The sequence below is a fragment of the Eutrigla gurnardus genome (assembly GCF_963514095.1).
Source record: "Eutrigla gurnardus genome assembly, chromosome: 2".
In the NCBI taxonomy this organism is placed as follows: domain Eukaryota; kingdom Metazoa; phylum Chordata; class Actinopteri; order Perciformes; family Triglidae; genus Eutrigla; species Eutrigla gurnardus.
The window spans coordinates 26,709,903-26,722,429 of NC_139916.1; the positions used below are offsets into that span (position 1 = coordinate 26,709,903).

General features: G+C 40.3%; 1 protein-coding gene across 2 annotated transcripts in view; it reads left to right on the forward strand.

The window, feature by feature from the left end:
* The window catches only part of LOC311031664 (serine/threonine-protein kinase 4-like), a 33,930-nt gene that overhangs the window by 8,435 nt on the left and 12,968 nt on the right, over positions 1 to 12,527 (forward strand). For both annotated transcript variants that reach the window (XM_084038069.1, XM_084038070.1), the window contains 4 exons: positions 1,246 to 1,413; positions 1,778 to 1,915; positions 2,110 to 2,241; positions 4,152 to 4,362. In XM_084038069.1, coding sequence (XP_083894195.1) covers positions 1,246 to 1,413; positions 1,778 to 1,915; positions 2,110 to 2,241; positions 4,152 to 4,362 — 649 coding nt within the window. The remainder of the gene's footprint in view (positions 1 to 1,245; positions 1,414 to 1,777; positions 1,916 to 2,109; positions 2,242 to 4,151; positions 4,363 to 12,527) is intronic.

Genomic DNA, 12,527 nt, shown 5'->3' on the forward strand with positions numbered 1-12,527 from the left:
GTCACCTGGCTCAGTATCGGTGTATAAAATGATCTTATTAAAAAATGTGAGGATATTCAGAGACGCAGCAGTGTCGTCAGTCAAACAGCCCATCTAGCCCTTCACGTGCCTTGTAGCTGACATTACAACCACATCAAACGTTCATCTGCTGTTGGCCGCCTGTATCCAGGATCAAGCTCACTTTCAAACCTAACATGCTATCTATACGCCGTCCAGTGGAATGTGACCACAAAAAGGATATTTCATTCTGTGGACTAGCATTGCCTCAAGAAGTAAATAAAAGTCAGAAATGGTTTGCAGTGTCTGTGCAGTGCAGGTTTGTCTCAGTCCCTACAGAATATAATGTAGCCAGCTAAGTGTTAGCCTGCTAAATCAGCCAAGAGGAGTTGATGTTAACTGGCTGATTATTCTTCAATGAAGTGCACAAGGCTTCCCCAACAATGAAGCAATCAGAGTGAATCCCCATTCATTGGACACTGTTTATTAATGTCATTAGTGGTGAACAGTGCCAGCTGTGTGTAACACATACCCAACATGGTGACGACAACAACAACAGAGAAGCAAGTTCTTACATCTCAGGGAGATCTCAGCCAACATTATAAACCAAGGATCTATAGCAGGGGTACTCAAATACAAATCCTCAAGGGCCACAAAGATGTTTTTCAATGACTCAAAGGTCCATTTATTGAGGTCGGTCAGGCCACATGTCATATACTGTATTTAGTGCATTTCTTTTTGTTGTTCTTACCTCTGAATTTTGAGGATATGTTTCTTCAAAATGTGTATGCTTTTGTCTCATAATGCCGTTTCAAATTGGAAATCTTCATCACAGATAGTCTCCTGGCATATTAAGCACATGGGTCTTGTGCTGGTTGGAGGAAGAATGAATGCAAACTTTTCAGTCCATTCTTCTTTAAATTGGCGATTTTCACTGTCCACCTTTCTTTAGGCAGAGAACTTGGAACACGCCATTTTCATGTAATCTTTTCCCGTCTATGCTATCTATCTATGCTCCTACTGGCAAAGTGGCAACATGCGAACCGCTTCAAAAACGAAAGTGAAACTTAAAAATGCTCGCAGCGCGACCCAATAACAGGCTGTCTGTACACGTGTTGACCCAACCAAAACACATACTGAAAAAATAATAGTTCTGGGGCCACAAATAGGTGGCCGGCGGGCCGGATGCGGCCCGGGGGCCGCCTATTGAGTACCGCTGATCTATAGCATGAACTCTCTCTTCCTCAGGACACCATGGCGAAGAGAAACACAGTCATCGGTACGCCGTTCTGGATGGCTCCAGAGGTCATACAGGAGATCGGCTACAACTGTGTGGCTGACATCTGGTCTCTGGGGATAACGGCTATAGAGATGGCTGAGGGGAAGCCGCCCTACGCTGACATCCATCCCATGAGGGTAAGAGAGTCTCTAAAGTATCTCTGTAGTATCGGCTTGTGTTTGCAAATGTCAACACACGTCTAAAGTGATGTCACTTATACACGCCCCCTGGCAACTACAAGAATGGGCAGAGAAAATGTAGAACTTGGAGAAGCTTCAAGACTGTTGGTTCGCTGCGAGGAGAAACTCTCAGAGAGCTCATGTCCATGCTACCACCCTTGCAGAAAGTACAGCATAACGAGGCTTTCTCCAAGTTTGACCACAAGATCATTTGTGTTAACTTGCACTGGAAACGCTGGAGGAGGGGGTTAAAACCAACATGGCTGAAATAACCCATATTGCTGCTTTGTACATGGTCTTTGTCTTCTTCTGCTGCTGCCAGGCCATCTTCATGATTCCCACCAACCCTCCACCAACGTTCAGGAACCCAGATCTGTGGTCTCCATCATTTAAATCCTTCGTCAGTCAGTGTTTGGTGAAAAACCCAGAACAAAGGTCGACTGCCACACAGTTGTTACAGGTAACTCTCAAACTTAATTTAACACTCCACTAGAACTTGAACTACAGGTGAAGTCATTTCCAGTCAGAATTACAGGTTATGTATTCTGCATAAGTTGTTAAGTTAAGTGCTAATCAGGGTAGGCAGTTATAACAGACATAGTCATCTTCATTTGGTATTATAATACATTACTTCATAACGTTTCTTTCCGTCAGGATCCGTTCATCAAGTCAGCCAAGCCCAACTCCATCCTTAGAGCTCTGATCACAGACGCCATGGAGATCAAACTGAAGAAACAAGAGGAGGCTGAGCAGAGAGAGCAGGATGCAGAAGATGATGACAACTCGGTAAAGACAGAGATACATCTGTTGAATCTGCTTTTCTTTGAGCACTTGGCCTTGATGAAAAATATCCTCTAAAAGAACGTCTTTGCTAAATCCCTTGGCCTGATGTAACTTTTTATGTAACTACTAGTGGTGGGAATCTTAAGACGATATCACGATACTTCAGCAACGATTCAATCTTACTGCAATTTTAAACATTTTGCGATATGCTGAGTATAGACCCTGTCATAGGATGGACAGAAGAGCAATAGATGCCATGTGTACCGAATAAACAAGAAAGTAATTGCAACAGTCAAGTACAGTAGCAGTAGTAACAGTAATGACAAAAAAATAACAGAAGAATATGATTACTAGTAATGATAACGGCAGCAGTGGACACAATAGAATGCTAATCATGATAAAGCAGGAATGGTAGCATCGTTCATAGAAGTATGTTTGAGTAATAATAGCAGCAGGGTACATCGGGTACAACCACAGTCCAGCCGCATCTGTGAGGGGAAGTTTCCACTCAGTTCATCTTATTTCAATCATATTTTTTGCAGCAGATGTTTCTCGGTCAAGTAGACGGACAACACTTCACCTTTATTTTGACCAACTTCCTGTAAATCCCGCTGACTTTACCCGTGACCACACCTGCAAAAACTTAGCGCCATCTAGTGGACCGAAGAAGCAATTGTTTCCAAAAGGTTTAACTTGTGTCTGCAATATCAATAGTTTATATAAGAAAAAAGATTAATACTTAGCAGCAGTGTATCGATGCATTATTGACACGCAATTTGCGATACTATGCTGTATTGCTGTATTGGACATTTGACAGTGTAAAGATATATGGAGAGAGAGGCCGGGGATACAGTGGCACCCCTTGCTCATTTGGTGCCCTCAGCAAGCTTTTTTTTCAGTTCTACAGTACATATACTTACATATATATTTATTTGTTATTTACAAGAACAAGATAATAGAAAGAGCAAGCTAATAAGAAGTAACCTGACTATAAACAAACAACAATGATAAATAATCTGGTTTACTTATTTGTTTACTTATTCGGACACTGGCAAATCAAGCTTAAAAAAGAACCGCGTCAGTGTTTTTATTTACAACTATATGGAGCCATACCACTTGATTGACATGAATGTAGCTTCTAACTGATAAAAACCTGATTGCCCATGTTAATAGAAGTAAACCTCTCCTCTACTGGACTGTGAAATAAGTCATCGCATGACTCACTTCCAAAAAAAAAAAAAAAAGCACTTCTATGTTCTTACCTGTAGCGCTTTGATCATAGCTCTGTTGTTCTTAAGGTATGTTTGCTGAAAAGCTACTACTTATTTCAACAAATGTACTTATTGTAAGTTGCTTTGGACAAAAGAGTCTGCAAAATGACCTAAATGTAAACGTGAGTAACTAAATATGAAATGTAACAGAACCTAAGTGTTCTTAGACATGTTAATTAAACAAAAGAAAAAAAAATACAAAGAAAAACCTCAGATAAATAGTGCCTTAGGCAGCTGCCTATGTCTCTTATAGGACTTGGCCTGAACTGTAACTATTCGCCAAAGATATTCTTTATTTTTTAATTGGTTCCCCATTTACTCCCATAGAGTGGTTTTTAGTCTTCCTGGAATCCACACTAAAAACACACGACATCAATTAAACAAACAAGCCAAAGATATAAAAAGAATATAATAATTATGGCTTCACATAAAAAATAGAATTAACAAGAAAATAGCAACAAACCATTAAAAAAAACAATCCAAGAGGCTGAAAAACGAACTAAGTTCTATGTTTGATTCATGTGTTTTAGGGACTGGATGTGTCTGATGTTCGGATGCTCCAGACAAAATAATCTCTATCTTCAATGCAGGTTTTTTTGGTTTCCCGATGTGGTTTTTATTCAAGTGTTGCCTGTGTTTCAGGATGAGGACGAGGTGGACCAGGGTACAATGGTGCGGGCGGGAACAGGTGACGCAGCAACCATCCGGGCCGCTGGCTCATTAACGGGCTCAATCGGCGGTACGGCCCGGACTATGATCGCACACGACGACACGGGAACCATGGTGTCACAGCTGGGCACCATGGTCATAAACTCTGGTGACGAAGATGAGGAAGAAGCTGGTACTATGAAAAGTAAGACCCATTAAACACATCTAATACACCGTGAGTCCATCACAAATGAATTCTATGAAGGGAAAAAAATTATAGGTCATCAAATCTGACAGAAATGATGAGTTGTTTACTAAAAATGTGTTAGACATTGTTACTGTAGTTACTCTGGTTGTCACTTGTTGCCCCCAGATAGACCGCCAACCTTTGTTTCAAGTCCAAGGTGTGAAAGTTAAAATAAGTCTCTGGCTTAATTCTTGATCTTATGTCCTAGCCCTCTGTAAAAAAAAACAAAACAGAAACGTTTTTTATAATATACCCAAATAGACCAAAATAGCTCCTCTTCGTGCATTCTTTTTTTTTTTTTTTTTTTTTCTTCATGTAACTAAGCCACAGGGGTAGACCCGGAACCTAGGCTGTCGGATTAAACCGGTTAATCGCCTTCATTTCCAAACACACTGCCGTGAGTTTCTCTGGTCATGTTACTGAACATGGAGCCGGTGAGCACTGCTGACCGCATAATCAAACCAAGTCCAGTGACCTGAAGTAGATGTTCTAACATATTAATGTCATTAAATGTTCATTCTGACCCCCGATCAGTTTTCATCATCCAACAAAATGCAGATGTAGCTTCTATTTTCTCCACCAGAGGGCAGAGTGAGACCGTCACACTGAGTGAGGCTCCCTGACTCACCTGCAAACTGGAGCATCACTGTGTTGTTTTTAAGGGTGGTAAAGAATCTGTAGAACAGTTGTTATCACTTCCTGTCCTCAGGACCAGACTTTGAAATTAATTTATATATTTCCTGATTTGTTATGATACAACTCTATAAATACAATTGAGTAGAATTGGCTATTTTCTCCTACACCGATATCAAGGCAAATAATTTGAACTAGCTTACTATGACAACTAGGATGTTATCAATTAATGTCTACAGCTTTTTAATCATTTTAAATCCTTCATTACAAACCGGTTTGCCTTCATCTTTTTGCCATTAATCTGACATCTCCATCTGCCCTCAGTAAGAGAAGTTATGGATATGATATGTGTGAAATTAAGGTTGATAATGGAAACTGAAATGATGCTGCGATATTGTTGCACCAAGCAAAGATGCACAGAATTTTAAAAGAGAGCCATCGTTTAAATATTTTAGATAAAGGGTTCACACCAATTTATTAATGTTTATTGATCAGACTCAGTATTGTTTGCAGAAACGAAATGGTTTGATTATTTCCGAGCACTGTCTGACACTGAGCCACGCTCAAGATGATTATTCTAAATCTTTAATCCAAATTTTAAAAAGAGGATAAATTATTTAATAAAACTTATAAATATACTACTACTCTTACTATAAAGAATGTTATCATTAAGGTAATGCAAATATGTTTAGATAGATAGATAGATAGATAGATAGATAGATAGATAGATAGATAGATAGATAGATAGATAGATAGGCTTTTATTTCAGACTCAAGGTCCATACACACAAAAAATAAATAAAATCAAGACACACCGTACAAAAGGTTTAAAATAACACACAATGAAAAACTAGTCTAATGACTAATTTTAAAAAGACACTTATACCAGTGCCCCCAAAACTGAGACGTGCAGCGTGTGTCACTGTACATAATGTTCACCATTGCCACGACATTTAGATTCTGAGAATCATTTAACCGGCAGATGAACCTGTACATTACATTTCTTAGAACCGCTTGCAGTGTGTTCACTCCAGCACTCACAAACGGCTCACTCGCACTAGTCCATCTGGGCCTTTTTAAAAGTATCCTCAAAGCATCATTGTATGACACTTTTTTATATTTCAACCATAGTGTACATAGGTGAACAGTACGCTTTGAACAGAGTCAGCTTCACACCAACAGTGCACCAGCCGAATTTACGTGACAATATATTTGCTCGCACATACAACATACGACACTGACGATAAATGTCCTCATCATCTGTCAGTTGGTCTGTGATCACATGACCAAAATATTTCACTTCACTGCAGATATTTAGAACTTTACCTGAGAGTTTAAAGTCAGGAAAAGTCATATGTCTATCTTCCATGGTTCTGCAAATCATTATCACACTTTTTGACTCGTACTTTATATCTTGTTGTTCCCCATATACAGAACACACATTGAGGAGCTGCTGCATACCAGCTGAGCTCGGACTAAAAATCACATAATCATCAGCGTACATAAGATGGTTCATCACTGTACTGCCAACCATACATCCAGTTCTACATGAGCTTAGATTATTTGACAGATCATTCATGTAGAAATAAAATAAAATAGGAGATAAGATGCTCCCTTGTCTTACTCCGTTACTAATATGAAAAGAAGCAGACAAGCAGTTGTCCCATTTAACCTGCATGGTCTGTTGGGCATACCAGTAGGACAGGATTCTGACTTCTGTTTACAGTAGATTGTGTTTTATAACCGTTATCACCCCACTAAAGGACATAAAAATTGAATTGATTGCGCAACAGTGACAAGTAGTTATTTTACCAGCTCTGTTTGTACAAAGTATAGAGGTGTGTTGATTAGAGGTCAATCAGAGGATTCATGTGGCATCCTTGTGAGTCCTCACCCATCTGATGCACTGTGGGTCTCCATGTCAGTAATACCATATGTACAGTAGTTTTAGTTTTTTAGTTTTCGTTCAACAGACAAAGGGAAACGGTTAATGTAACTTTATATTGCTTGTACAAAAGTAACAGCAGTTAGAGCTTATGTTGTAAATAACCTCTCACACATTACAGTAGCTTTTACATTGGTCCAGATACTATCGTGTGATTTTTCTTGACTTTACACATTGAAGAGAAGTGCCTGAATGCATCATTAAACATGTGACCAGCTAAGATAGAGCCCCTGAATTGATGCTCAGCTCTGGGCTATTTTAAGAGAAGAGATGATACAACTTTATTTATCACAAGGGAAATTGTTGTGCAGCAGTTGCAATACAAAGTGGGAAGAGTGCAAATATAAAAGTTAACAATAAGGTGCAAACACAAAAATATATACAAAGCCAATTGTAAAAATATAAGCAGCTTAACGTTGGGGATGAGTCTAGGTGGAGATGCATAGAGATAGAGATATGTACAAACGGTGTCAGATGTAAACATACCTGGGATCAGTGTAACTACCTGGCCTAATAGTGAACAGCTGTTAATCCACTTCTTACAGTGAATCCATTACATCGTTCTGGTGCCTATTATTGAGGAAGCTGTTAGAGCTGCTCGCCGTGTGGGAGTCATAAGCGTTGGATGCATTGGCTGCTTTTGGACGGGAGTCTCAGTAAGAGTTGGACTGTGTTCATCGGTGCTGGCAGATTGTGGGTGTGTTTCATGTGTTTGTTTCTATACACAAAGAATTAACCCCAATCAGACGCGACAGCACACTGAATCTGGATGTTTGCTGTTGCTCTGTGTGACTCCGCTAATGCTTCGTTGCTACCGTGGAAGTCCATGTGACAGTATTTAAACTCCTGCACCATATCAAGTCAGCTTCATGTTTTTTTAGCATCAACAGTCCCTCCAGAATTTCATGGGCTTTATATTATTTATATTTTCAGAAAGCTTTCACACCGTGTTTAAACTATTTATTTTAGAGTTTTTATACCTAAAGTATTTTCTTTTTCACACACACACACACACACACACACACACACACACACACACACACACACACACACACACACACACCACACTCTAGGGCTGTCAACACATTTATATAAGAGGATGTAGTCATGATGATGCCATCCATTGGTCTGTTGACTACGGCTTTGAAGCCTTGAGTTCGGCATTTGTGTCTTCGCCATCTTGAAATTGCTGCTAGCAAAGTTAGCTTCATAATTGAAGTGAACTTAACAGCTAAGTGTTGTCAATCACAAGGTAGCCCCGCCCTAAAGCATCCCCTGCTTTATGGTCTATTTGACCCAAATGGACTATGTGAACCAGCATGTGTACTAAATGAACATCATGCTGGATTGAAGAAGACTTTGAACTAGAGATTGAGACCATAAACTCATATGTCATATGTATCATATATATATATATATATATAAGTTTAATGAGATGATACATCTAGTGAGAAGTAAGGGCATTTTCTCATTGACTTCCATGTAATCAGAGGACCAACTCACACAACTCAAGATTTATTTTGATGGCAATCAATCCTTAAATGTACTATTCACTAAATAAAGACGGATCTGTTTTGGTAGGTGAAAACAGACCTCGGGAACAGGATGAAGATTTATATAAATGGGCTTCCTGTAGTAAAATGTCCATATCATGATGCCATGGTGAACTCTCCAAGCCAAGGGTGATAAATGAATAAAGCAATGACTCGTGCACACTGTTTATGAAGCCATAGGGCACCAGGGTTCCCACAGGAAATCACTTTTTTAATTTACAAATGATCCATTTATAAATTAATAACATGGGAGCTTTTAATGCAGTTATACTAGTTAAGATATTCAAATTATGATGAATCCATTTCAGTGTTTCCCCTAGAATTTTTTTCAGGCCCGGTGGTACCCGCCGAAAAAACCCTCAACAGAGAGACGCGTGAGATGGTGTATTGGTGCAGTTGGATTAAGTCAGGTGGCACAGCAAGCAGTCTGCAATTCTGCAATTATTATATTTGCATTCAACATTTTTGTTCAACCAGAGTGTATTCAAGGTTTTCAAGGATTCAAGGAGAAAGTGACTTATTAAGGTGCCGGTTGATGGAAATGATCCAAAATTAGGGGCTGGAAAAATATGGCTGGAAAATGATGAGCATCACATTAATAGCTACAGATACTGTAAAACACTATAACGACATGAGTGCATATATTGTCTTATTTTATCAAGTAAAATATAAGTTATAGGTTTACTCAACAGCCTGATAGTTCATAGAAATTCAGGTAGAAATAGGTTAACTCAGAGTTCCACAGCTTATCAAAAACAATCCTTATTTTATTAACATAGGCTGCCTAAGGGCGCGATTAGTAGCGTGCCTCGGCACGATTGCCCCAGGAGGGTCCCCCGCGGCTTTGCATTCACACTGCTCCAGCCCAAACGGGCTTTGGCCCGTTAGCCGGTTGTACATACGTCATCACGTCCTAATACTACACACGCATGGCTTGATGTTGTTTTGAAGGAGCGCCGTCTCTGCTTATATTTATATTAAACACTCGACCTGCATCAGCGAATGTGCGCACGAGCGGATCTGTGCGAGCAGGCAGCGCGAGGAAAGCGGATTTTGGACGGAGAAACACAGCTGCATTTTTCTTATAAATGCACCGGTCCGGTTCCGGTACCGGTCCGGTTCCGCTCACACCACGAGTCTAAAGAGCGCAACAGCTTGTCAAAATACAGTGTCAACTTTCCGTGTTTTCAAAGTAGAAAGCGACATCGTGGTGGTTTAACGAGGCGGAACGGCATCAGAACAATATCAAGCGTGTAAAGTACACGAAGAAGAACGTAGCGGGAGCGCGCGGCGAGGATTGTTGCGGCCGCAAGTCTACTGTGCTGCACGGAGGCGCTCCTAATGTAAATGATTATTGATTTATGAATTAATTGATAGGTAGCTTATTTTTGGCGTATTGATTTTTTTTTTTTGGCCTGGCGGCAGGTCTCCTTGGCCTGGCGGCCCCGCCAGGCCTGTTCAATGGTAGGGGAAACACTGCATTTGAAGTTTTTAGGACTGGACATTTCTGGGGTTATGCTCCTAAAGCTACACATTCATGTCTATGGTGTTCAGTCATGTGGACTGAACACCATAGACATGAATGTGTAGAGAAGTGCATCGGTGTTCCTGGACGCACACACTCCTAAATACGCACACACCAACACGCTGTCTCCTGTCTGATGTCCTACTATTGAGTTAGTATGGATCTCTACCACTGGCAGTTCAAACCGCATTAACACAGGGACATTTAGAATGTATAATTACATTAGTACCCCGACATCCTTCAGTTATGTGAGTGTGCACATCCCTGTTGTGTCTTTGTCTGTGTGTGTCCCAAACTAATGACCACAGTCTGGGGGCCTTGAGGATCCAGATCAGATATTAGATCAGATATTGATTTTCCCTAATGGTACTGAATAATAAAAAGCCTTTTAATTTGCACTGATTAACCCGCTAAACATCACTCACTAGAATCCACCTTAGAAACCCCTCAGTCTTGTTGTCTTTTGAACAGCTGTGCCAACTCATTCACATCAGGATGGGTTTATCAGACCGATGTTTGAATGTAACCAGCGTGTGGCTGTGGCTGACTTCCTTGCGGCCTCTTCATGGTTTCCATTTGCTTGCGTGACTCCCAAGGTATTTATAGCTGTCATGGTCATCTGCTATGTTGCCTTCTAGTAATTCATCCCCTTCAGTGGTGATCTTCTTGCCTCTCTTTTTGATACCATCCAACCACTTATCTAGCATAAATAACATCCCAATGTGGTTACTGTAGATCCTGGTGATGTGGATAAGTGAGTTGATGTCACGCTCATTTCCATGCATTACAATATTTGTGTGTGTGTGTGTGTGTGGGTGTGGGTGTGTGTGTGTGTGGCATTGAGTCATCGGCTTTCTTGTAATAAATCCAGATCTGTCTGGTCTTACAGTCTCGAGTGACTCCTTTGTTAACCCGTAGCTGGTGTTTGGCTTCTCCGGGGTTACTACCAACTCCTTTCTGGGCCTTGCTCATATATTGATCCATTTGTCTTCTCATCTTAGCTGCAATGATGCTTGAAAGTGGCTTCCTTGGGGTGCCGTATAGCTCAGTGTTAGAGTTGACGCCTCATGTACCGAGGCTAAAAGTCTTTGCTGCAGCGGCCCCGTGTTCGAATCCGACCGCCGGCCCTTTCTGCGCGTCGTCCCCATCTCTCTCCCCTTTCACTCTCATGCTGTCCTCTCACAATAAAAAGGCAAAAAGTATAAAAAGTGGCCTCCGTGTTGTGCAGAGGCGTAAAGGTGTCAGTGCAGCGGAACATGTGGTGCTGAGAGTTTGTGTTAAAGCGTACAATGTCGGTTCGGTGCCTTCAGTGGAGCAGCTCCCAGCATGTTTTCTTTAGCTGAGGTTCACTAGTCAGTTAAAAGCTTAACACAGCCACTATAAAAAGCATATGAGGATCAATCTCAAGATCATTTGAATCCATATCTTTCGACTGAAGAAGCGGAGTCATTCAAACGTGCTCTTGTTGTTTGAGATCCATTTAGATGAAACAATTATGTAGAGTAAATTATTAAATTATCTAAATTTACTCTTCCATGGTCTCTAACCTTTAAATGTACTGCTCACTTTTTCACATCACAATAATCCTGATTCTAATATGGTAATTTACGATCAGTGAGGTGAACATTATATGCCTCTTATTTTCTATATCCCTTTTTGTAAGAGTTTAGCTTGAAAACATTTAGCTGTATGTACCTTCTCCACTCTCACATCACTTTACGTTATAAAAGTTTTATGTTTGTTTTGGAGCAGATGGCGGTCCTCTCTAGAGTCCAGTCTTTTTGGGCCTTCACTTTAAATTCGAACTGTGTAAAACATTTTACTTTCCTGCTTTATGTTCAGTCTGGTTTAGTGATTATGTGGGCAGAATAAAGCATCAACACTGCTGGAGTTACATGCTTTAATCTGGGCCTCGACCAACTAGCAGTTAACCAGTGTTATTACAAAGCGTGAAAACCTCATCAACCAAACATGCAAACATCTTCACGAAATCCATCCTCATTTCTAACCTGGAAAGTTCCAGCGAGGAAAAAGTGACTTTTATGCTTTTTAATTCAAAGTAAAGATGTCCACTCCCCAGTGCTCTGATTTGATTGGTCGACAGAGACCAGAGCAGAGAAAACTAAATAATGGGCTTGTCAGCGGGTGACAAAAAATAATGGCCAAAACTTATTTGTAACTCTTTTATTTATTTTTCATATTTTTGACATTAGGCAGCCAGATGGCAGCCAAAAGTATGCAGTGATACAATTTAACATTACAGGTAATGGCCTAATTGCAATCACGTCTTCTTTTTCCTTCCCTCATCATGTAGTCTTAATCTGCGTAGACCTAAATAAGGCTGTGTTCAACATTGCTATTGTATCCTCAGATATTGCATATAAACACCAAATTTGCTTCATTCGGGTATTCAAACTATTTTATTTGTGTGATGCTGTGTCTCTAAGCCTATCAGTGTCGAGATTCTC